Consider the following 26865-nt stretch of genomic DNA (forward strand, 5'->3'; position numbering starts at 1 on the left):
TGGTCTGGTTGACAACGTGGTGTTCGGTCATAGGTTGGACTCGATGATCTCAGAGGTCTTTTGCAACCTCATTGATTGTGCGATTTGTGCCCGCGTCCCTGCTCGCAGCCAAGAGCGTTCCTCTTTGTGCCTCAGCGCTGCCCGCACGTCCCCATTTCCGCACGGGGCCGTGAGGAGGCCGGGCCGCCGCGGGGGCCGCAGGGGGCGGGGCGGGAGCGCTCCCTGGGCGCCGCCCCCGGCGCGACCTTTCCCCTCGCGCCGCTCCCGGCCAATGGCCGCGCGCGGCACCGCCCCTTCCGCCGGCGTGTCCGCGTGCGAGGGTCCACGGGCGCCTTTGCTGCGCGGCGGGGCCGGGCCGGGCCGAGGTGAGCGGGACCGCCCGCCCCGCCCGGCACTGCCGCCGGGACCCCCGGCACCGCCGCGCCCCCGCCCGGCACTGCAACGCGGGCGTCTCTGCGCGGCCTTCTGGAGGCGGAGGCCCCGGCTGGGCCGCCGCGCCGGGAGGGGACGGGGCGGGGAGGGTGCGCGGGGGTGTCGCGGGGAGCTCAGCGTGCCTTGCTCTGTGCTTTCAGATGCCCCCGAAGAAGGGAGGCGATGGGGTCAAGTCGCACCCGATCATCGGACGGTTCGGGACGTCCCTGAAGATCGGGATCGTCGGGCTGCCGAACGTGGGGTAGGTGGTGGCGGGGAGCGGGCAGCGGGGTCCCGGGTTTGCCCCTCACCGGGCAGAGCGACCTGACGCGGTCTCTGGGTGAAGGCGGGTGGGGGTACGAGCTGAGAGACACAGACCGAGTCTTACTGTTTGGTGATAGACTTCCATCTTTAGCTGGAGCTGCTTACAGGTGGAGCCATGTAAAACAGGTAGCGAGAGACAGGTATGCACAAGTCTGGACAAGATAATAGTCAAGGACTCAAAGAAAGGACAAGCCTTAGCAATTGCTGACCTTTATAAAACACTATGTGTTTTGCACTTCCTTGCTTCCACTGTTGTGTGTGTGTAACGTATATTTTCATGCAAATACATAGGAACACGTGCCTGCAAGTTTCTTTTATGTTTGGGGATGATGTGCACGGGAATGGATTAATTATTCGTAAGTGTCATTAACAGTGAAGAGAACTTCCTTTCTTGAAACTTCTTCAGAGTTTGTAATGAAACATGTTGTGTAAATGACAGTTTGGGAGAGATGATGGAAGGTGAATCCTTGATTCTGTCATGATTCTCAGCTGTAGTTGTTACAGCTCCTCGGAGGAGCTATACTTGTAAAGGATGATGAATTGATTACTTCGAGAATATAAGTGTGTAACTTTTTGGTATTAATTCATACACTGTATTTACTAAGAGAAGTTTTCAGCATTCTCAAAGCTTTAAATCTTTAAAAAATTAGAGGAAAAGCCTTTGTGCCATGTCTCGAAGCCATGAGCATTGCTTTCTTGTCTTTTCATCATCATTTATTTTATTTTTCAGGTAGATGCAGGTAAGATTCACTCCATAAAGGAAATAATTAGGAGTAACACTGTACAGCATGTCAATGGGGATAAATAGCATTTGTGGTTATGTTTTGGTGTAACTTTCAAAGAAAATTGTGACTTTTGTGCATGTCAGCCATATGCAGGCCAGCGCTCAGTTTTTTTCTTCCCAGTGGCTGAGAAGTTGTGTGCAACAAGAAAACCCCAGCAAACAAATAAAAACCCACAACAACCTGAATATTTATGGTAGAAGATTTGGGAGTTGATAAAGAACGTTCTCTGAGCAATAACTCAAGAATTGCTCTCTTTTGGTGTAATAAATGCCAGCTAGCAAAGTAATCTGCTACTTGGTTTAAGGGAAAGTGTTCTCTTTTTTCCTGATAGAGCACTTGTAGGCTTTTCCCACTGATATTTAACAAGGATGAAAAAGGTTTGGTCAGGTAGAACTGTATCTTCATATGCACAAACAGTTACTTGTAATTGATTAACTGTTGTGGTTTGCTTTCTGTGCCCCTTTTTTCTCTTTTTTGATTGTTGACTTTTATTGCTTAAATACTGAAATTGTGTCACTATGTAAATAAATCTGAAGAAACAATGCACTTGTGGAAAGAGCTGGTGAGTCATGGCAAAACTAGTTCAAAAATTAATTTCAAGCATTCTTATGGGTGTCTCACTTTGTACTTGAGGAAAATGAAAAATGGTCAGTAGGGCTGTGCATTGCTTGTGACTTATATTTCCTAATAGGCACGTGCTATATAGTTACTTGAGGGAATTTTGAAGGGTAGGAAAGAGAGGCAAACATCATTGGGTTTCAGTGAGACACTCCAGATACATATTTAAGAATGTCTTCTGCTAGAGTCAGGGGAATGGTCACTGTCACTGAAGTAAAGGGAAAGTTCAGTATTGCTTTCAAGTTGGAATAAGATGTGTTTTTATCCAGTTCTTTTAAATGCTTCTAAATTGGACTTCTTCAAGAATGTGTGTGTTTCATTTATAGGAAATCAACATTTTTCAATGTGTTAACTAAGAGTCAAGCAGCAGCAGAAAATTTCCCTTTCTGTACTATTGATCCAAATGAGAGTCGAGTACCTGTGCCAGATGACAGATTTGACTTCCTATGCCAGTATCACAAACCTCCAAGGTAACTCACATTCTTAACATTTTTCTTCAGTTAAGCAGCTAAAGTAGTACTGTGGAACTAAAAGTTTTCATAAAAGTTTAGTACAACTGTAATATCTTTAAGTTTTTACTAACATCTGTTTTAGAATGTGAAATTACGTGTGTACCTGGATTTTACCTTTCCCATGCCCCCAGTATGACTTTTGTTGTATGAGAGTGATAAATGTGGGAGCTGCTAGTCACTGCTCAGCACCGTTTCGTGCTTGGTGTTCCTGTCTTTGAAGCTGGGTGCTCCCAGGTGACTTGAAGGATTCTGAAGAGGTTTGGAAAATGAACAGTAGTGGACATACCTAACATGTCATGAGATTTCCATAAGATTTCCACCATGTATTTTGTATCATTTGGAATATTGTATATGCCGTAGGTAGCCAATACCTGTCAACATCCCTGCATCCTCATCCTCAGTCATTTGGCAGTAAGATTTATGGGCAACCTTTTTTGCCTGTGACTTTTCTCCCATTTTAATAGGCTCTGCTACTTGTTACTTGATATATTCAGGGATATTCCTACACTACGTCTCTTCTGATTCTATCATTATTCTAGGAGTGTATTAATTTTTTCCCATCAATGGTTTCTGCTGTTCATTGTTTCTGTAATCTGCTCTATATGTTCAGTGTGGGAATTTTTTTTTTTCTTTAACAGCAAAATTTAAGGTGCTTTCAGAAAACATACTTTAATAAGGATTTGTGAGTAATTAATTTTAGTTTGCAATTACTTGCAGAGGTATCTTGAATAAAGTGAGTGTACATAAACCATAGGGCAAACTAGCGTGTATGTCTGTGCATTTGTTCAACACCTGAGCCTCAACTTTAGAGCCAGGTCACACCCACAATTAAAAAGAAAATTGATCAGTTGCTAATGAAAAATCCATATGCTGACACTTAATTTTCAGGTCCAAACAAGCTACTTCTCTCTGTAATTATTGTGCACTTTTTAAATACTGCATTGATACAAAGCTGTTTGTTAATGTGGATTGTTATGTTATCTTGCTTTTCCTGCTCAAGTCAACATTAAGCATACTTGTTATTGCATGGGTCACAAAAACTAAACTGCTGAATTAGAGACAAAACTTTCAGGCTGTTGATTGTGCAGAGATAATGGTGTGGTCTTTAAGTTTTGTTGACAAATCTCTTCTAAATTATAGTATTAGTACCACTCTGACCACTTCAATAATCTCTTTTTCTTCTCACTTAACTATAAATGGCTGTTTCTGAATTACTAATTGAAGTGACAAAGAGATTGTTACCTCTCCCTCACCTGCCTTAGGCCATCTCACCTTACAAGGACAGATGTAAAGATTGTGAATACTTGTATGTGTGTTCTCAGACTTGCAAATTCCCTCCCTTGCTCTTTTTTCCTCTCTCTCATCACTCTTAAATATTGATGAAAATAGTACATTTGCTGAATCTGTATTCATTTGATAATGAGCTGGATAATCAGCTTTCATTTGAATGCTTTTTGGCAGTATTTGGTACTTATTTGCCTTTTGCAACCGGACTTGTCTATCTCACGTTGGCCTTTTCAGCCACCAGTGCTCTTGCAGCAAATGTGGGTAGAGTCCTTCCCAAATCTTCGTTCACGAAGCCCAGCCATGATTCTGGTACTTACAGTCAATGAGTGTGGGTATTAGTGGATAGTTATAGCTCCTGAGGTCACTTATGCTGCTTATATGAGTTTAATATTTCACTGTTACAGTAATAAAGCAGTGATAGTGATAATTCAGTAGCACAGTAGCCTGAGGTAACTTACTGGGTTGTTTGGGCTTGTCTGCCTGAGACTAACTCAGGAAAAGAAGGCTACAGTCACAAAGATATGCTACTGAATTGTAATTTAAATGTCTTAATTTCTCTGTATAGTCTTGATTTTGTTCTTCATCTTTATGTAACACGTCCTATGTTAATTTTGTGCTTGTTTGGATTAGTAGACGTAATCCATCTGTGCACGCAGAATGTTTTATAAACAGTGAATTCTCTTTAAATTAGACTCTTGTCTAGCCTCAAGATTTTGTCTTTCAAAATCTAAAGCATTCAGGTTTTTATTTTCCATGTGTTGCACTTAGTCTTCACATAACTGCAGACATTATTGGGGAGGGGAAGGGATGACTTTGTTTTAACTAAAATAATGTGTGACAGGCCAATGTGGTCGTGTGTTGGTGCCTGCTGTGAGCCAGTGGAGGGAAGAGCAGGAGAGGGCTGGGCTGGCAGCTGCTGACTGTCACACTGAACTGAGATTGCTGCTGCTACAGCGAGTCTGACTATTGCCAAGGATGTTGCTGGTATGAGTTAGGGGCTGTTCTGCCATTGGAGGAAGTGTTAGACTCTTCAGGTACTGTTTATTGCTTGGAGATCCATTCCTCTCTCCAAAGGAAGAGTGCCTCAGCTTGGTTGGGACTGATGTGCTACTTGCTAGCCAGTGTGAAAGCTGACTGCTATTACTTGATTGGAAATGGAAATGTTTGTAAATGAAGTCATGTAGGCAACAATTTAGAGACTATTATGCACAGTTAAAATCTGTACTTATTAGATTAAAATACAGTGCCAGAACTTGTAACCTGTGCATTTTTTATTTCTGCAGCAGTTGGATGTATATGATGTATATATGTATGACTGTTGACAGTAGATAAGTTCAGTGATATAGACTGTACACAGAAGGTGGGCTCCAAGAACTTCCAGTAAAAAATGCTGTGTCGTTACCAAATGATATAGATGAGCAGCTTTCTTTGAGCTTTAATGTTATCTATTGCTTGCTTTTTGGTGTGAATGAAATTGTGGATATTACAAAAAAGAAGAAAATGTGCTAAAACCAATTCTTAGTGCTTGTTATTTTAAGGTCTTTGTTTATATTATGTTACTAATTTAATGTATATATTTATTTGTTTGTGTTATATTTATTGCAATATTCAGTGAAAACTCATATTTGTTACATTGTGCCCACATGTAGCTGTTTCAGAAAGGAGACTGCTGATTTTTTATTTTGTTGTCCTCCTACCCCCGTTCCCCCAACACAGGTACTTTCAGGCAGGGTTTGACAGACTAATGATTGGATTAGTTCCAGTTTACTAATTGGAAAGAGAATATTTTCTTTAAACTGATTCACTTCAGCAGGAACTAAAGCAGAAAGTGTATTTTCCCCCTCCCCCCAACTAATTTATGAATCCTAAGTAGGTATCAGAGGCTGAGATTTGTTAATTCTAAAATGGAAAAGAGGTGTTTTTCATCTGAACAGGTAACTCCTGCAATGAAAATTGTGACATGGAAGCCAGAAACATATGATCTATTATCTGCAGTTAATATTTTATGGGACATTGTGTCTCAGAGAATAAAAGAACTGAGTGTAGTACATCTAAAGAAATTTTATTAACTTAATAAAAGCTTTAATAAAGTTATTTTCTTGCATTTTTTGTTCTAAATTTAATTCAGATGCTGCTTAATCACGTTAAAGTTCGACATACTTACCCTAAAAAGTATTTCTAACTCATGTAATTTGAACAAGTGATTTGTGTCATAACTTGAAAGCCTCTGACTATATGTACCCACTGGGCTTGGCCCATACAGACCTGCCTACTGCCAACAGCTGTAGTGTACTGTGCCTGACCAGGAGATGTGCCTCAGGGCATTTGATTCAAGCCTGAAAATGATTTTGACTGAGAGGGTGAAGGAAACTGCAACGTCCTCTTTAGTTTATTTAATTTGTGCCCCAGATAAACTCCTCACTGCAAATATTTGCATTCTTTCTTCCTTCCTTACCTTAAGCTACATGATTAACTAAAAGAAGTACTCAGGAAGAAGCACTGTAAGCCTAAGCTAACTAATCTACAGCCTGACTGTAAATAGTTACGTCTGAAGGACTGTATTGGCTGATAGTAATCCACTTGCGTGAAAACATTAGTAAAAAAGGTGATTTTGAAGTCTATGTTTCTACTTCCTCCCTTAGTTAAAATCAAATGAGATTATAAGCAGAAATGAGTAAAGTGAGAAAGGATGAACGAAACTGCTTTAAAACTGTCAATATTTGTTTCATTCCTTGTTTGCACCTGTAAGTGGGTGAGTTGTCTTGGACATACGTGTTCACAAAACACAAAGCTTATTGCACCCACAAACGTTTCTATTTCACTTAGTCTGTTTTTAATCTATCTTGGATGTGCTTTTCAAACTTAAATTTTAAAGCAGTCCTGGCTATCTCAAAGGAGGATAATACGTAAATTGCAAGTACCCCTCTTCAACTCTAGCACTGCCCATTATACTTCAGGATCTCTGTTCTTTTTGTCAGCAGGTTGCTTTGGTTTGATCTGGTGCATTGTAGGCTGATAAAAAAATCGTCCATTCAGATCTTTAGTGATCAAGCGATGGTTACTGAACTAAATCTGAGTAATTTCCATTGCTGTCTAGGTCCTGAAAGTCCTCTGCAATATTAGATAAAAGTTCCCTTCAGCTCACTGTAGGGTAGGACTATCATTATATGACAGTATACTCAGATACTTGATAAAGTTTTAAAGTCAGAATTATTAATCAGTTGCTGGAAAGCATTATGTAGAGATGAGATCAGCAGTGGGACTTTCTGAGTGACATCATGTGGGACTTAATCTAGATTTAAGAAGAGCATTTATGTAAATGGAAACCACCTGTAATTCCAGAGTGAGACACCAATAAATTAGCTGGATGTAACTAACATATCAGCATCTGTAAGCACATCCAAGCAATCCCATTTTTTACTGAAAACGACTGAAAATTGGCACGTATATCCTGTTGTTAATGTTCTTCTTCCTTCAGTGTCACTGAATTTGCCTGCTCTTCAGTTGGTTCTGAGCCTGTGTAAATCAACTGGGCTGCGATGTATGTTCTGGCATTGCAGATTTGCCAGCAGTTAATGAAAGACCTTAAGTACTGGTGACTCAAGCCATCTTTTCTGCCTGATGGGAGAAGGCAAAATTTCATTAGTTGTATTTTGTTGGTGTAATAACTTACTGAATAGGTGTTTGATATATACAGGACGCCGACTATGTATTGTAATCCACATTGAATCTCTTACCTTTTTATGATTCATATAAGCGCAATTTAATTAGCAGATTTTTCACTTCTGGTTCATGTACCATTAGGTTCAAGTCTTGTTTGTCAGTACCATGGATAAAATGCTATTAATGAAATCATTCTTGCGTAGAAATGATCAGGGTTCATCTGCAGTACCTAGTTCTTCAGAAGCAGATTCCTTTAATTGTCCAGTGAGGGATTTTGCTTACATTGGTCAAAACTGCTTGCAAGATTGATTGCAGAAGCTGTAAGCAGGAATACAGTCTCCTGGAAGAGGGAGGGTTTTTGAACTGTTCGTTTCTCTTTGGAAATGAGTCAAAAATAGCAGTGAGGACATACTGAAAGTTCAATGGCTCTCTAAGAGTTTATCACAATATACATGTTCTCCTATGTTGCTACTTTTACTTCAGGTCATTTGTGAACTCTTAACAGATGACTCCTACTTAAGTTGTATGAATTTTCAGGAAAGAAGAATAATTTCTTTTCTAACAGATTTGACATAGATACTTTTAAAGGCGGAAGAGCCTATGCTGGAATTAGGAGATGAGTAGCACATTTGGCTTTACCAAAGAGAAAGGGAAGCTGGACATTATACCGTAATACTGAAGAATCTGGCCTTTTTGGTATGTGGGACCTACAGGATTAGGTAGAGTTTGAGTTGAGAGAAAGTTCTTGAACTATTAAAGACATGAGTAAGAAGTATGTTATGAGTATTATCATCTAGGCTTACTGGAAAACTGCTGCACTTTGAATTTACTTGAAGCTGTCATGTGGCTTTCCAGGGTCTTGTGGTGGATGTGAGGTTTAAGTAAACTGTAGCAAATGCTGCAGAGAAACTAATGGGGTTTTGTTTGCACTGGTGAAGAGAGATTGTGGAAACCTAGAAGTGTAAAAACCCAGGGAGAGAAACAGCAATTACTACAAAGCAATTACTAGTGGAAACCCAAGAAATAAATGTATGCCTCTTCCCCTCAAATTTTAGAAAAACAATACTCACAACAAATTAGAGATACCATATATGTGTGCATTTTAGAAGCAAATAGGTAACTGACTGCATTGTACCATTCAGAACTGCTGTACTGGACAACAGGTCAGGTAAAGAAACTCCTCTTGCCTGTTTAAATAACTGTTTTGGACTGAAGTTTGAAGTGAAATTTGAAACCAAGTTGGTGAAAAATAGGCCTCATCCCCTGTAAAATGTGTAACCCTATGGATGGTGTAAGCCTCTTATTCCTGAATGAAAACTGTAGCCACTGAACTACAAAACTGAAATTGGTCTGGCCCAGCGAGTCTTTGTGCTCTCTACTGCACTGTCGCTTATACAGTGAAGGTAGGACACTAACACAAACCCACTGTTGCTGTCTAAGTGAGGTAAAAAATCCTTGCTCAAGGATTACACTTGTGATTAAAATACAGAGATACTTCTGAATTTGGTGTTCTGTTTCATACTATTCATACAATTACTATAAATTCCTGTGACATGCTTTATGGTAGGTTAGTGTTGCACTGATTTGTACAAATGATCTGCTGATGCCACCTGTTCCTGATGATCATTTGAGGCTCAGTGACATTATGCTAATGCTGACTAACGAATCTTAAGAAATGGAAATTAATTTGTTTAGAGAAGGAGGAAAAAAGAAAATAGAACAATCCAGTTAAGTCTTCCATAACCATATTTGAGGTATACGATACTTTCCCACCATTGTGTGCAGTGTTTTCTCTTTATTTAGTTTCATGATGTTTACTGTTTGTCCTTCGGAGTACAGGAAGGTGTGACTAGCTTGTGCCTTTGTCTGCTTTTCTCGGTATTCATCTTCCTATGATGAAACAGATATTTAGACCTAGGAGTGGGGATAGTATTAATTTGCTTGGAATGTTAGCTTTGTGGTACCCGAAGTGAAGGTGAGAAAACGTCCTGGAAACCCAGATACTTCAAAGGTCTCTTGCTTGTATTAGTCAACTGTGAAATGAATGTACCGTGGTTTCTTCCCATTGTCTAGCAAATGAGGTTGAATCTGGTGATAGAGTGGCCATCTGCACATGAAGGTATCTGCCTTGCTCTAGTGTGGCATCTTTGTAGTGAAAGTGTGAATTGTTCTGATGGCTGGTCAGGAAGTTAATCCTACCAGAAAGGTGAGAGGGGAGCATACAACATTTCTAACACCACCTCTATTTTTCTTAAAACAGTTTAAATGACAATGGAGAAGTGCTTTAAAGAGCAGTATTTTTCTGTCCTGCTTTTGAGTTAGTTATATGTCAAAAAACAAGGAGTTCTAACAAGTCTGACTGGGAAGTGGCCGCTGTTTCTTCTGAAGTATGTCAGCTTTGTGTTCATATCAGGCAAAAGGAGTTACTGGCTTTTGTCTTCAGAATGTGAGTCGTTCTTGATAGTACCTTAGAGGAGGATTTGTTGTTTCTTAGTTTGTGTACTGGTAGTTAAAAAAAAAAAAAGGTAGTTTGCTAAGAAAACCATAGTGGGACAAAAATGAGAAATTTGCAAAATTGGTTTACTTCAGAATGTTCTTATATTAATGTTCTTTCTACTGCATTCCACAGCATTAACATGCAGCACGTGATATTTGTCTTCCCAAGGATGGGCCCTTCTTTTCATGGGCCTAGTGAAGTTTAAAGCTAAAAGTCAGCATATTGTGTACTTGGATTTAAGTAACTTGTGCTACATTGTAAATATTTTCATGTGTATTTTTTCAAAATCACCCTTCAGGGTATTCATGCTTCTTTCTGAGCACATCACAAAGGTATTAGCGGCATGAAACATGTCATTAAGTTCCTAATTTATTACACCTGACAGGTTTAGTGATACTTTGAACTTCAACTTGGTAAAAAAAAATTTTGTATTTTGTATTGTGATCTGGTATTGTGAAATTATTTTACTTGGAAGAGATTATATGTCTTGGGAAGTGTTAGGGCAAGATTGAAAACAAAACTTTTAGATTACCACTCTTCCAGAAATAATTGGTGTTCCATATTAAGACAGATTCTAGTGGATCATCTCTTCCCAGATTAGGGAGTTCATTTGAAGTGAGGAGGTGCACCTGCTGGTATTAAACCATGTGTTGTGCTATTTGCAGTCAAGTGGAAGTGGGATAGCACCAAGGAAAAAAACAGTTGGAAATGTGCTTTTTTTCAACCTAAGCCAGTTGCTCTGAGCAGAGACATTGATCTATAGATTTCCGTAACTACATTTTTTTCTATCTGGGCCATAGCTGTCATACCAGGCACTGGGATAAGAAAAGAGTTATTTTCTGATGCCAGTGGATTTTCCTGCTCTTACAGATTTGACAACAGTCATGCCATCAAATATTTCAATATTTGAAAAAAAACAAATGTATTTATCAGCAAGTTGTCACACTAAAAAGAGTAAAGCTCAGTTTGGGCTGTGGCCAGGAAAGACTTCAGAAGTGTAATGCTGCTCAGAGAAGGTTTTTGTATAGGGCTGTTTAGGAGGTTACTGGCTAAGTCATCCCTAGCCCTCATTCCCATCTTAGTGGTTGCTTCTGTCTCTGAGCAGCACTGCAAAGGCAGGTGTTTGGAAAAGACATCTTAAGGTAGACCACAGAATTTATATCTTTAGATTTGAATCTCGCGTTGAAGACACTCACTATAAAACAGAACACTCACCATAAGACCCGACACTCACTGCTTTACAAATTGGCACTGTGTGCTCCCACAGGCTGCAGGGCGCAGGTCACACCCTTCACGTCGGTGTGTCTGTTTATGGTGGTATTGTCATTTGTGTAGACCACGTGAAGGTGCTTTTAGTCCACACCTTTTCACAAAGTTTTAGCGTGTTTTTTGTTTTTGTTTTTTTTCCTGACTGAGCTGGATTTTGAGAAGTAATTTGGTTTAGAGTATACATGAAAAAATGAATGCCTGTTAAGGTATTTGCTAATTTTAAAACAACTTGAGAATTTGCAGAGGATAAAAGGTTTGTAGTTTATAAATTTCTATATGCATTTTCCATTAGTTTAAAAGCTTTTTTCCATTTTTGTGTCAGGTAATTCAAACTTCATGACTGTTGTGTTGTTGCTGTATAAAATGTCATGTGGACATGTCTGCTTAACCCTTTGCTGTTCACTGTGGTGGAAAACATTGCAGCTGTTTACATTATAATACAAGCTTCATCTTAACTTGTTTTCTGCTTTGATCACTGCTAGTTTTAATCACCACTGTATTAAAAAAATGCCCTTGTCTTCTGAGAAAGTTGCATAACTTACAGAACTGAATGGTAACCTTAGAGGTGTGTGATAGCAGAGTGCAATGGCTATTTGTATGTCTCATCCCTTTGGTGCTGTGAAAATTGTACCTCACACATTATAGACTTTATGCCTGCTGAACCAAGTTTGTTGATTATTGTATAGTTGTCTGTATAGTTCCAAAAAACTAGTTTACTTACTTCAAAATTAGTTTACTTAATTTTACATAAATATTTACAGAGAAATTAGAGAAGGGTTAGGGTTACAAGGGGGGGGGGGATTTTGTAATACGTTCCATAGTGTGATGTTTAACTTGTTCTAGAAAAAAGAAATGTTGGATTTTCATGTTCTGAATTTATTTCTGTGCCAAAAACTTTTTACTAATATGCTTCAGTAATGAAACTTTTGACTTTCATATTTCAGCAAAATTCCAGCATTTCTGAATGTGGTGGATATTGCTGGCCTTGTGAAAGGAGCCCACACTGGACAAGGCTTAGGAAATTCCTTCTTGTCTCACATTAACGCCTGTGATGGGATCTTTCATCTGATGCGTATGTAAACTTATTTATCTGTTTTCTCTAGCATAAGGACAGCATTGTTGTACTCTAATAACTGTAGAGCACATATCCATTACAATTTTAACCTTTACCTTTCAATTCAAAGTCATCGTGTTTTGGGGTTTTCCAACCAAGATGATTCTCATCCTCTGCTATATAACATGTATGCGTTTCTTCATAAGCATTGTACTGAAGACTTAAAAAGGAACAGGGTTTTTGGAAATCTGGAATAATTGTTTGTTATTTTCTTCTGCCAGTAGTGCAGGGCAGTTTATTTAGTTTCTTAAAGGAGGAAGAACGGAATGTGATAATAAAAGGATGAAATGGAAGTAGAAAATGAAAATAGGGGGTTAGTAGCAGATTCTGTGATTCTGTTCCTCACAGGGCAAGCCTCACTTCTTTCCTTTTCCTGATGTCTATGTGACTTGTATTGAGTCTTAAACACCCCCTTACATGTCCTTCTCCATGTGAATTCTGAACATTTCTCAGTTACACCAAAGGTTTTGATTCCCTTTAGTCACCTATTACCACAGTGTAGAACTGGCCTTCAGAGTCATATTAACAGCAATTACAACCTTGGACTTAAAATCTCATTGAAAGTGTATGTTGGTTTGCAAAATATACTTTGAGTATTGGAAAAGGTTTCTGGTCAAAAAATATCAAGCCTCATGTTTCTGCAGATTTGAGGAAACTGGACACCTTTGTTGTTGTCTTTTTGGTTGGTCACTATGCAGGGAGTAAAGAAACAATAGAACAAAATAAACCAAAAAGGTAGAAATACTTTTTATTTGGTGATTGGTGCAAAAAATTTTTGGGGCAGGGTGTTTCTAAAACAAAATCAATACTAATATAGTAATACATCAGTCTAGTTTAAATATTTGTAACTACACAAGAACCATTCCTACAATAACACTAGAAAAAGGGGGAGGTGAAGATGAGTTTCCCCCGAATATGCCCTGTCCTGGGATTGATACTGTTTTGCCAGATGTGATAAACTTTTTATACTTGCTCTATTTTGATACTTGTATCATAAATGCGTATTAAGGAACAGATTGATACAATAGCCATTGGAGAAGATGGTTCTTAATCTATATGTTGAATAATCCTAAGCATTTGGTTCAGGTAGCTATTACAAGGGATAACACCATTTGTATTTTTCATTGGGGATTGCAAGAGGAATGAGATTATTGTTGTGGGTGTTGATTGCCTAATAAACACAAAGCTCTTTCAAAATACTACTTAGGGATAATAATAATAATAAAGCTGATGCAAAATTTTATGCTTGAGAGATATAAAATTACTTTTTGTTTCCCCCTGTGAAATGCATAGTAATTCTACTTTCCCCAGAATACTAAAAAAATAAAGATTTGATACTAAAAATAGTAATAGTCCTCTGGTAAATAATTTTTTTAAAAAAGAATCTATTAGTTATACAACACAAACTCTACTTAAAACCTAGAACTCACTGAATTTTTCAACACGCCATGGTAACTTATAATATAAAAATGTATAAACCTTTTTAATATGCTGTAATGTTTTTACACCCATCCACCCGTCAGAATATTTTCAATGAGTCTATGTCATGTCTGGAGCTTGCATGGTTTCTGTTTGATTATATAAACTACCTAAGCTGCTTTTGTAAGTCCTTAAACTTTCCAGATCCTGAGAGGATGAAGCTCCTTTGTTGCCTTTTACCAGGGTTTGGTCCAAGTTCTTAATGAACTGTGTATCTCTGGGATCCAGTGCCCTGAAAGCAGCTGTCAGTTTTCAGCCTGGCAGGTAGGCAATAAATACTGAACCTCTGCAGCCACATAAAACTGACTTAAATGGGTTACCAAGGCAGGCTGCTCCTATGCAAGGAGAATAAGCAGTGGGCTGGAAGGTGAGGCTTGTATGCCAGCAAGCCGGAAAGGAGGTGTTGCTGAAGAGGAAGAGAAGATGACAACGATAACATGTTCGTAAGAAGAGCTGTACTAGGAAGTGATCTGGAGACTCTGCATTTTCAAAGCATGAAAAATTTAGTGTTTGTTTTCACTAAGGTTTTGATTAGATCTGAATAAATTTTCACCTTTGAGCACTGAACTTTATGTTGTTGCGGTGTATACTTCTGCTGCCCATGGTGATGGCCAGCATGGGAAGCAGAGTCCTTTGGAGAACTGGTCTTTTTCTTGTTGATGAATGCCAGGCAGGAAGTCAGAAGCAGGTCATTGTGGGATTTGTGCTGTAAACTTCAAGGTCTGCATGCCTGAGTTTATTGAAGAAGGGCTTGTTTGACTTAGCTTTGTTCTGTTGGTATTTTTGCAGAAAGAGTTTGAAAATTAACTCACATTGTATTAATTAAGGTAACGATAGGCAAGGAAGTGGCTTGCTAGGAATGGAGAGCTTTTGTTGAGTATGAGCCAAACTTTGGATATCTCATCAAAGGTATTTTATAGTCTTAGGCTAAAGGTTTTGATCCTGTTTTCTTTATTCGTTGAGGATGTGTCGAACTGTGTTTTCTTTAGGACAGAAGGTTTATTTGTGTTTATTTAGCTGCCATAACAGAATACACTGTTGCTACTTCTATGGATGGCTTTTGAAGAAACCTGTTGCCTATCAGTTTATCCACTACAGAGCACACAGGTGAGCTGCAGCTGTAGTACTTTCAAAGTAATTATAGTTATGTTTTTGTTGGAACTGTGGAAGTTCTGTGTGGTGTCTACCCAAACTGTTTTTTGCATGACATAAAGCTGAGGAGAAATGAAAACTGTTTCCGTGTGGCAAATTCTCTACTTTCCTTACTTCATTTAGAAAAAGACAGTAATTCCACCTTGAAATGGCTGTGTATTTTCAGCCTTCAAATTTCCTTATCCCATGTAGACTGTACTTTCTCTGACAGACATGGTATTCATTAAATCAATAAAAACATTGTTTTTATGTCTAACCTGTATTTTAATATATGCAAAGAAGCAGGCAACATCTGTGAAAACAGCACATGGTAGGGTAGTAGGAAAAGGAAAAGTAGAGGTAAGTTTGTGTTGAGCACCGCTGTATTTTTGTACATGATTAGTAACAATATGAAGCAGATTCTCTTACCTCAGCAGGCAAGGTGGTTAAGTTTTCATATACAGAATAAAGCAGTCCATTTTTGGGGTTTGATACCTCCTGTGTATTTTTTTCTATTAAAGTGCACAAACTGAAAATTATTTACTGATATTTAAACTAAACCATTTGATTTCCATACGCTTAAAAAGAAAAATTTCAGATGTTATCCCAGTTTCTTTGGGGTAGGGGTGTAATTTACTTTTAGCCAAATCCAGTTATCAAAACCTCAGAAAGATATACTTCCTTACTTATTGGCTGAGTGAAGGGGGAATTTAATTTTAAAGTGGTTGTGTGTCCTGGATAGTGGTGTCTTCTACAGCATTAGTACCATAGTAACCTGATACATGCTTTAAGGTAGTTACAGCTTTTTTCATCTTCCAAGTTTCACTGTTTAATTTGAAACATTTTTGACAGTTCTGTTTTCTGTGTTTCAGGTGTATTACAGTTTTTACTGAGGCAGCAATGTTTTTGTGGTTACAGAAGGGAGGCTATTTGAAGGTTCTGATAGTGTTTTTTCCAAATTTCATGGCTTTAACCACCTTTCAACTTTTATGGCAGATCAGTCACAAGTACTTGTAGAAAATTACTTTCTTTGTATGGTGGACTATAAATGGCAAGCTTGTTACAAGTGTAAATTTACAAATTGCTCCTAAACAATGCTTCAGTGAAGAAAATGGTAGATGTCAGTATTTAGTCCCTGCTATAGCTCTGTCAAGCTTTTAAATGTACTGGGTGTTAAACAGCCAGAGCTCTTCATGTTTTTGAGTTTCTCTTCCCGCTGATATCCTGCAGTCCTAGTTTTCTAGAAAATATGTTCCACATTTTTTTCTCTTATTTTTAGTTTCTTTAATGAAATCCAGTCTTTTCAAAGTTACAGAAATGGGGAAGACATTCGTCTGTAAAAGTACTTTGCTATCAAATGCTTCTTTTCAATTAATAAAAAAACATGGGGGTTGGATGCCCAATGTTGGGAGTAGGGTAGGCAACAGTGGGTTTTGTGGAAGAACTTGAGAGCTCATCTGTGTGCCATCAGCTGGTGTCCCAGTCCTGTAGAGGGACATGAGAGCCGCCTGTGCTGACATGGTGCTGGGGAGTGCGGCAGGTAGGGGTGGGAAGCTCCTGCTCTGCCTGGAAGTGCTCTGACACTGCTGGAAGTCCTCTGCAGCAGAGGAGCTGCAGCTGCCTTTTAGGAGCAGGATGGGGAGTTTGGTAACTGATAATCTGTAAAATCTTGTTCTTTGTGATAAGAGTGAAAGAACCATGAAGCTAGGTAAACATCCCCTGCGGTCTTATAGAAGTGACTGGTGTGACCAGTGTGAATTGGTTCCTAGAAAGCCTTAGTTGTGCTTACTCCAGTTTTATGTCTGTTAAAACTGGAAATGTTTAGTATGCTCTCTGGTTCTGCTCCTTCAGGGTTTTAGGTAACTTCTAAACCTGTTTGCCATTATTGAAGGCTTTGATAGATATGAATCACGTCAGCTGAGCGTAGTTTATTCTTGTTTGAAATAAGCACTAATGAAAACTGAGTTTGACAATATTTGTACTGATTTTTGCTCAGCATTTAAAATCAAGTTAACTTGATTATTTTTTTTTTATCAGCATGAGGGTTAATGGTAACTCGCAGTAATACTGCCAGTGTTTTGATTTGCCTGTAAAAATCAAAGAGGTGATAACAAAGTTATTTAACTGAATAAGATACATCCTCTTTTTTGACCTAATTTTTTGACTTTCTATAAAAATGTGTGTATTTTCTATATAAAATTGCTAATCGTTCTGTAGCTTTTATATAGCTGAGGCATGATGCATTTTTTTCCCCCATGTTCTCTAAGAAGAAATCATTGCTTCTCCTGGAATCTGACTGCTACAGAGAGGAGGCATGTGAGGATATCACTTAGCCACACTCCACTGCACTAGCATTTCAGTGAGCAAAATATGAGTTACACCTCATCCCTTCAGCATGTGTGTTCCATGCACTGGGAATCACAGTGGCTCTGTTTATGCAGCTGTAACTTGGCTATGTCACTGCTAATATCTGAAACTGGTTTTTCATTTTTACAGTGTCTCAAAAGTCACCTTGAAATGATGTAAACATAGCTGTCTTACAAATATTTATTGTCTTTGACATATTTTGGTTCAATTTTTTGAAGATGGTTTGGTTTTGGTGTATTTTACTAAATGTAATTGCCACTTGTTAAAAAAGGGTTGCTCATTTACAATACAAACCTTTCACTGCTAAGCTAACAGTTTAAAAATAGTTTGCACATATTAAACTTGTTAGTGTTATGCAGTCAAGATGTATTGCTGTATGCTATTGAGTAGGTGATCGTTCTTACTGAGATTTTCTCTTCCTTCTTATTTGTTGTTAGAGTAACTAAATTAAAGCTTAATAAAATATTTGGACTGTCTCAGTTCAGCTAAACTTTTTAGCTGGCTTTCAGTTACTTCTCTATATTAAATGAAGGATTTCAAATTAAAGTGGTAGTTGTGGCTCTGTATTAACCTGATGCTTGGGTTTTTTGTTTGTTTATGGGTTTGTTTGTTTGTTTTTTGTAAAATATTATATAGTGTTTTAATTTTGAGAAAAGGTTTTGCATGGGAGATATTTGTGATCACAAAGTTGTGAAAATGGCATTCCTCTACTCTTTTTAGCAAAGTTATCACCAAAAGTGAAATAGTTTATATTAGAAAGACTATTTTTGCATTGTATGTTGCAATTTCAGAATATCAGGTCACAGAAAAAACCCAAACCCTTTGCAACCCTCTTGATACTGTACCACGTTCTGTGTGGTAAAACAGGACTGGGAACAGTGCCTTCTCAAAGGCAATGAAGTTAAGTTCTGAAGCAAACAACATTATAGAGAGAAATTCTATATACGTACAAGTCTTCATTCCCCCTCTAGATAATGTGAAGTAACAAAAAGGAGACTGAGGGGAGACCTCATCGCAGTCTGCAATGAGAGGGAGAGGAGGGGCAGGCACTGATCTCTTCTCTGTGGTGACCAGTGACAGACAGAACCCGAGGGAATGGCTTGGAGTTGTGTCAGGGGAGGTTTAGGTTGGATATTAGAAAAAGTTTCTTCACCCAGAGGCTGGTTGGGCACTGGAACAGGCTCCCCAGGGAAGTGGTCACAGCACCAAGCCTGACAGAGTTCAAGAAGGGTTTGGATGATACTCTCAGGCACCTGGTGTGACTCTTGGGGATGTCCTGTGCAGGGCCAGAAGTTGGACTAAATGATCCTTGTGGGTCCCTTCCAACTCAGCAGATTCTGTGATTCTGTGAAAAGGAAGCATGTTTGAATAAAAACTTTTTTTTTCCCCATTTTTATTTATTTGGACACAAAATTTGGTTTGAGGCAAAAAAACCTCTAAATCCACAAGGTGCCCAATAAAGAAGGGTTTTGAAGGGTAAATGATTCATGGAAGACAGATTTTTAAGAAGTACTGCCTTTACACAAGATTTATTGCAGGGGAATGCAGTTGTCATTAGTGTCAGGTACTAGCCTTAAACCATCTTGGAGAGCTAGTGCTGTCTAGTGCTGTTGTGTTTTTCTCACTGGATCCAAGGATGGAATGGAAGCACCACAGACTTTTTGCTCAGAAACAGTGTTGGTGGAGAGAAGAAGTGTTCACACAGACATCTACTCAAAGAAGTTTCTTGAGAATTAACCACATAGGATTGGAGTAAGTGTTTGTGCAGCACCCATCAGAAGAGACAGTGGATGTGAATGAAAGGGGAAGTAGATTATGAGTGAGAACGGGCGTTGCAATGACTGTTGTCTTTTTCATGTGCCTGCTCTTCAATACAATAACATAGGAAGAGACCTATGATGAAGGTTGATGCTCAAAAGCAGTTGTCTGCTGATGTAGTCTATTTTGTAGAAGCACCTGAAGAGCAGAAAAGAACCTTGTGTGTGCTTTGCATAGTAGTACATTATTGTCCAAAATGCTGATAGTGGAATTAAAGGACCAGAATGGGATTCTTGTGAATCTTCTGACATGTGGTTTGAACTAGTACTACCTTGAAACCTAAACCTGCAAGAGGGAGGGAGACATTTTGTACACCAGCATCCTGTTTGATAGATCACTGCCAGTGCAGGATCAACTAGCTTAGTTTGGCCAGCTGTAAAAAACTTTTAACTAATCAGATTTTTCACGTAGGCAAGAAAATAATTACTGAAAGGGCAATAACCTCCTAAGCTGAATGATTGCAGAAGAACTTTGCAAGACCTGTTGTTCTTGAGCATAATATTAGTGTGTTTGAGATCTAGGAAATCACGTTGTAAAATCACTCTCATCTTCTATTGTGTTGCTGGTGTTTCTTTCCTTTTGGTGTGCGTATATTGACAAAATTTGTGAGTTTGTACCTCAGAGCTGTTTGCAGTGTGCTGCTTGCGGCTTTGTTTCCCACAGAGGAGTGAATTTGTTTTCCTGGGCATGTGGGTGCACACTGCGGAAAAGGTGCTGGAAAATTGTCATCACTCCAGTGAGTTAGCCTTTGTATTTATCGAACAGTAAATTACATCGCCAGGCTGAGTGAAAGTGATACCTGAGCTTTAATCCATACTCCTCTAAGGCCAGGTAACTACAGTTTAAAGCACAAAAAAAACTCATGTAAGAGTTTAAATAGGCTTTATTTTCAAATTTCTCACAAATAGTTGTTGTTCTGAGGGCTGAATAAGCCTCTCCAAATATATGGATGTTAGGAGCAAAAATTTATACATTGCAGATTAGTACAGTTTTAATCCCTGATAATTAAATAAATGTCTCTCAAGGATATACTTTACTTCTTCAGAAAGGATGAGAGCTGTGAATGTTCAAACATTTTGTAACTAATTAAACACTCCAAAGTTTGTTTTGTGTTGAGGTTGCCTCTTGATGTCACTAGTTGAATTTTGATTGTATAGTACCTATGAGGTTTCATTTCAGTCTCAAATATTGTAAAGTCTGTAATTTTAGTTAATTACTTATTGAGAAGGAAAACTATTGTTCTTGCATTCTTCTCTAGCCATTATTGAAGTTTGATAATACTAGCATTGTTAGTCTCATGCTAATTGAAGTTACAGTGGATTTTGGAGGCCTCTTTGTCATTCATCTTTAGCATAATACCCTGTGCTTCTCTATGTCCAGTTTCTTTTTTGTATCAGAACAGATGAAAACATAAAAATTTCTTGTCTAAAGGCCACCACCCTTGCTGGAGTAGCAGCATCTAATGCCATTCTATTTATAGATGGAACTTGTTAAGTTTCCTCAGCAGGGACTTAAAGCTATGACCTCGTGGGCCAGAAACAGGAGAGCTGCCTACTGAGCTACAAGGGCAATCTCTCAATTCTAAAGAATACATAGAAAATTTCTAATATACTGTACTGTGAGTCATAAAGTACTTGACCAGTAAACCCCCCCCCCCAAGAATAAAGACTAGGCAGGCTATCTTTACTGAGTCATTGTTATTATTTGACCTACAACTACTTTTATTATAGTTCTGCATGTGATTTGGAAGTGTATAATTGCTATTTGGGCAATACAGATGAGTTTTTCTCTGTAATACTTTAAAGAAATTGTCAATGTGTGATGGTGTTGGGGAGTTCAGAGGACTGTTTCTGAAATACATGTTTGAGTGGCAGTCTTTACTGATGGTATAGAGTATCCTGGCTTTTTAAAGGTGATGATAGGCTGTTCCATGGACTTTCTCAAAAGCTTGAAGGGAAAAATACTACAGATGGATTTTGTTTTTTTGGCATTTGTTTGTTTGGTTGGTTTGGTTTTGGTTTTTGGTTTTTGTTTTGCTTATATGAAATGTGAAAACCTGTTTTCCTTTGGTCGGAGGAAGGCTACCTCAGAAAAGTTAAAATAACAGTTCTTTGCCAGACTGTAGGAACAGAAAAAGGTAAGTGACTGATCATTTCACTTTATTAGCTGCAGTGATTGTATCAAAAAGCTGAGTGGTCTGTAAACTGAGAATGTTTTAGCATCCCTTTCAGAAAGTGGCTTTCTCAAAAGTGCATTCCTCAATGATATAGGGACTTAATTGCTTTTTGTTGTGGGTTTTTGGTTTTTGTTTTTGATGCAGAGTCTTAAGGAAAACTTTAAAATAGGTCCCTAGAAGCGCTTCCAATTTAAACAAAGATGACTATGCTTCCTAATAGGCTGGGCATGGGCCTGTGTTGGATTTGTAGACAGCAGAAGTTAACTGTTGGTGCTCAGGGCTCTTTGTTGCTCCACAGTTGAGTATGGCAAGCAGATGTGCGAGTGGGTCAATATCAAATGAGCTGATGTAATTATTTCTGAGGCTGACGTGACTTCGTATTAAAATAGACAAGGAGCAGTTGCAGAAGTGATTGTGATGCATCATCTGTGGGAGTGGTGGTGTCCAGGTGATGGAGGAACCAATACTTTGGCTCCTGCTAGAGGTACAAGTAGTGTAGTGTAGCTTTTAGTGCCTTGAGGCGAGGAACCAAGTTACTCTGAAAATTTTTCTCTTTCTCTCTTTAGATAGGAACCAAAGTCTAAGAATTTAAGGAAAAAACCTGGAAAGATAGTAATCTAGTTGAAGAAGGGCTAATATATATTTGAAGTGGCTATGCAGAAGAGCAGAGCTCTTTGGTGCTGGTTTATTTTATTAAAAAGAACTTTGCCCTGTCATGGTTTTTTGTTCAGTTTGTATTCTGTTAACATTTGCATACATTATTGGATGTATGTTCTTTGTATTTATGTTTATAGTAAGCTTTATACTTGCAAGTTATTTTGAATGCACTTTATCTTCTACTAGGTCTTCTGGCCCTCAAAATATATGAATTAAATTCTCCCTAATTATCTGGGTCTGTTGTATTGGTATTTCCATGGTGTATGTATGTGATTGCTGTGTACTGAACAGTGGAGCAAATACTGCAAATGAAGACCAGGAGGAACCTGGCTTTGGGTTTCTTATTCTGGCTGTAAGTTACTTATCCTAGATAAACTAAATAGGGCTCCTAGGTTAGCTAAGATATGCTGTTGTAAGACTTAATTAAAATATACCTCCTTTTTTTTGTGTGTCAAGCAAATCTGTCTGAGTTCCTTGGGGTGTCAGTTTAGAGTTCCTTCCTTTTTCTTTGCCTATGAGAGTCTATGAGACTGTTTAATAAACTGACAGAACACCCTCTGGTTCAGTTTTCTTTCAGAATTGCTATTTATTGGAGGTTTCCACAATGACCAAAATGCCATTTCTAGAAAAATAGGTGTCCCTTTCCAAGTCAATACTTTGTGCCAGACTTGTACACTGAATAAGAATGTCTTTTGAGAGCTGAAACCTTTCTGCACTCCGACACCTTTTCTCTTCTATATGCTGCCACTTTCTCCTGTGCTGTTGGAATTGATTGTGGAACCATGTAGTAAGAGGGCTTTTGGTTTTTAAAAATAACCATATTCTTCTGACTGGGTTATTTTAAAAATAGGTCATTTCTCTAACCAGATTTAACATGTAATGCAGCAAACAATCATGCTGTTCAAGCTGAGATTGGTAAGTTGAAAAACATTTGTAAAGAGCACAGGTAAATAGGAAATACGTGATGCCAATGGCATCCTTTTTTTTTTATACGTTTTTTTTTCTTTCCAAGTCTGCAAGACTTAGAGATGTTTTCGTTCAAACCTGGCATGTTGTCCACTGGAGAATGAAGAAATCTGACTTTCTGATGACTGTTATTTATGCTGAGATGTTAGTGAAGTGCAGGGTTTGTTTGCAGATATGCCTCTATGCTGTTATAATGCTAAAGTATAGATGTGCAAATCTGCTGACTTCTTTTGGTGAGCCTTTAACAAAGATAGTTGTGATGTTTTCAATATGCTTTCCAAACTTCCTTTTCCATCCTGATGAAGCCTGGCTTCACATTGGCTGAAGATGAAGTTTTGCTTTTCTATTTGGGTTTACAGGTGATCATATACTAATCAGTTATCAAAGCATCTGCATCCCAGCAGAAATTCTCATGGGATGCATTTTTTTTCTGTTTGCAACTTCTCTTGCATTTGCTCCTCTCAGGTTTCTCCCTGATATTTTTCAGTGTATTTCAGGATGTATTTTTATCCTGAAATCTTGTGTGGAAGAACAGAATTAGCATTGGGATGGATTTAAGTGCTGGATGTTTATGTCAGCCGTAGTTGCTAGAGCTGCTTTGAAAACTGTTGTTTTAGTTTTGATGCCAAGGAGTCTCTAGCCTCAAGCAACACCCTGAAGCCTCAGTGCCTGGAGGCAATTAACAAAATACATGAGTTATCAGGCCAACCATTTGTTCTTGTGAAATACCTCGGAAATGCTATTTTTGATTCTTATTTTGAGTTTTGCAGTTAAAGTAGGGCTTCATCTGGTGTTGATAAAACAGCAAGAAGATTCTTTAGAACCTCAGTGTTTATTCTTATATATGTAATTAATTTTCTGAGTATTCAGGTATTATGTGGTTAATTTCTTTTCTGCTAAAGTTAATTTAAAAGACTTTCATTACAAAATCAAACACTCTCTCTGCTTCCTTCTCTCTGCCTTCATTTCCACCCCCCAGCCCCATCATACAGGTTTTTCTTCCAATAAGATTGATGGCAGATAAGCTTCTGTGCCTCAAGCTCACTTTACTAGTTAAACTTTTAAAGTATGTTTGAGCACAGATTGGGGTTTCAGTACGTACCTAGATAGCTGTTACTGAGATATCAATTCCATGATGCTTATTGAATATTTTTATGCACCCAGCTTTGGTAATTTGATGTGAAAATTGATGTCTCAAAACTAAATAGCAGTAGGAATGGGAAGTCAAGTGTGTGAAAGAGTTGCAAAAGCAGGGAAATGTAGAACTACAGGAGTGTAGGCTACCTGAGAGGGATTGCTTGCTTTCAGAGAAAATATGGAAAGAAGCAGAGGGAATCTGAAAGACAGGCATGTTAAGACTCTGGGTTGGGCTGTTCTGAAGTGTCATAAAGCAGAAAAATTAATCCAGTGAACATCACCATGGATATTGTGTGTGTATGAGTATGTATGTGTAGTGTACAAGACAAGAAATATTGATGTGTCATATATTTTAATTTTGAGGGATGACATGGTAAAATTACCATGCAGAGGAAACAGTCTGATATCTTGGTGAGTTTAATCTGTCCAAACCAGCAAACACTAAAATGTTTTGATCATTAGCAGATGATTATTTCATAGTTTAATCACAAGGCAGAATATAAAGCTTTCTTTGATATGCTTACTGCATTTTTGTCTTCTCAACTTATCTTCCAATTTTTTAAATATATAACTAAATCAGTCAATATCATTCTAGGTTATTTTATTTAATTTTTAAATTTTTAATCTGGATTATCTGTGTGTTTATGGTTTCTTTTATTTTGCTTGTAAGTCTCTTGCACTTAAATGCAAATGTGAAGTATTTTCCTGGATTCATTGTAGCGTAGAGTTTTAATTATTTTTTTCTTTTATAACTCTCTGTGTGCTTAAAGAAAACAAAACTATTCACTAGATTGTGCAGTATTTAGGAAAAAACCCTGTCGTTTCTGTAATGCCACTCTTGGCCCAAAACTACATTAAGTAACAACTGAAGCACATCACTTTCAATTGGTTTCAAGTCATGAAAACAGAAATTTCCTTACTACGGTGCTACAATATTCAGCTGTTGTTTGAGATAGATATAGAAAAGAGAGTCAGCAAGAAAATATAAAATTTCTTGTCTTAAATTGATTTAATTTATGTATCACAAGGTACTGTTTAAATATTGAGTGCTTTGTGCAATTACAAAACATTGTGAGTGTAGGCAGAGCTCAAGTCAATGGGATCCAGAACCTTACCTCAGTTTTTGCTTTTAGCAAAATAATGGATAATTTTCCCTGAACCATAGTTCATCTTTGTAGTTTGTATGTTGAGCTTTTATTTGTAGAGATTGTTTAGTCATTATGATAAAACATATTATAAAAATTTTGATAATGAAGAGTTAAAAAGCTCTCAGTGTTTTCTTTTTATAAGCCACCTGTTGCCTTAGATGCATAACTATATGAATTCGAACAAAGTGCTCATCACTTGTCAGCCATCGGTGGCAGCATAAAAATTACTTGTGGTGCTTGCTTTGCAAGAAGTTCTTTTGTGTTTGTGACATCAGCTTTGTTTTCTACAATTAAAGTATTACACGCTAGAATAATCTAAATTGCAACCACTAAATGGTGATGTAGTTCTTTTTTCATAGAGCTGAATTTGTTTACTGGTTGCGTACAGCTATTGACTACTGTTTAACATGACATGTCCCTTTTGCCTAGAACAATCTTTGGAAAAGGTGTTTTTTTGTGTCCTGTTCTTGTCTCCCACCCCCTCCATTCCTCCTCCCTTTTCCATTATGGAAAGCTTTTCTCGTACTTTTTTTAACAAGTAGATAAAAATACATGTTAGGCTTCAGTATTTTTTTTTTTCACCTAGCAAATTAATGGCACATGATGATATTGCCAGAGAGAAAAAAGCCTTGCAGTGGAGTGATCTGGACTGCAGGAGATGTTTTGTTCCATAAGAACACATTTTGATACGAACAGAATAGTTTTTGTTTGCATGGTTTAAAATAAAACCCCAAACCAAACCCGTTTTTCTGACTCTGACCCTACTGTACAAGTGACTGTACAGATACCTACTGAATGGCTTTCTCTGTTGGAAATACCTTAGCCGTGATGTTCTGTTCCTCTCTTATGGCTTTATTTTGAAGTCTCCCCACTTCAAAGTGAATGGGAAGAATTTGCATGTGATTGGGTTATGATTTCTTAGTATTGTTTTCCTTGTGTTAAAGATATTCAGTGCTGTAGAAATTTGTGGAAAATCTGCTGTTCCCTCCTCAAATTCTGTAGTATTGAATAGAGGGTGATTTTTGTGGAAAGTTCAATTAAGCAGGTACAATTAGTATAGTTTTTTGTATGTTGATTAAGTACACAATAGGCCTGGGGTTTTTTCACATAACCTTAGGAAAGGCATAACTTCTATTCAGAATTTCCATACACTTAAAGTTATGTGAGATATAGTTCCCATTTGAAGAAATTAGACTATAACTAAGCTACAATATTGCTGATTTTTATATTAAATTGCTCTGTTTTTATAAAGAATATAAGGCGACTGTAATTCTGTATTAATTTGCATGCAGGAGTTACTGACTCTACTGAATCTGTGATAAAATCTCTGTGGCTGCAGACTAGTCCTGGAGCATTGAAGGCTGCCTTTAGCAGTCACCCCCCCTCCTTGGGCCAGAAGAAGGAGAGTTAGAGGTTATGCTCTCCTTGAGACATGAGCACATAAATTCAACTTTGCTATTCTTTCATGTTGATCTAGTAACTTACCCTTATGATGAATACTGCAAG

The 26865-nt window shown here is 38.1% G+C and overlaps 1 protein-coding gene across 1 annotated transcript in view; it reads left to right on the plus strand.

The window, feature by feature from the left end:
* The first annotated feature begins 279 nt into the window (after positions 1-279).
* The window catches only part of OLA1 (Obg like ATPase 1), a 98388-nt gene continuing 71802 nt past the window's right edge, over positions 280-26865 (plus strand). Inside the window, exons 1-4 of the mRNA XM_064660808.1 lie at positions 280-365; positions 573-673; positions 2465-2608; positions 12311-12438. Coding sequence (XP_064516878.1) covers positions 573-673; positions 2465-2608; positions 12311-12438 — 373 coding nt within the window. The 5' untranslated portion in view covers positions 280-365. The remainder of the gene's footprint in view (positions 366-572; positions 674-2464; positions 2609-12310; positions 12439-26865) is intronic.

Source organism: Pseudopipra pipra, chromosome 7, assembly GCF_036250125.1.
Source record: "Pseudopipra pipra isolate bDixPip1 chromosome 7, bDixPip1.hap1, whole genome shotgun sequence".
In the NCBI taxonomy this organism is placed as follows: domain Eukaryota; kingdom Metazoa; phylum Chordata; class Aves; order Passeriformes; family Pipridae; genus Pseudopipra; species Pseudopipra pipra.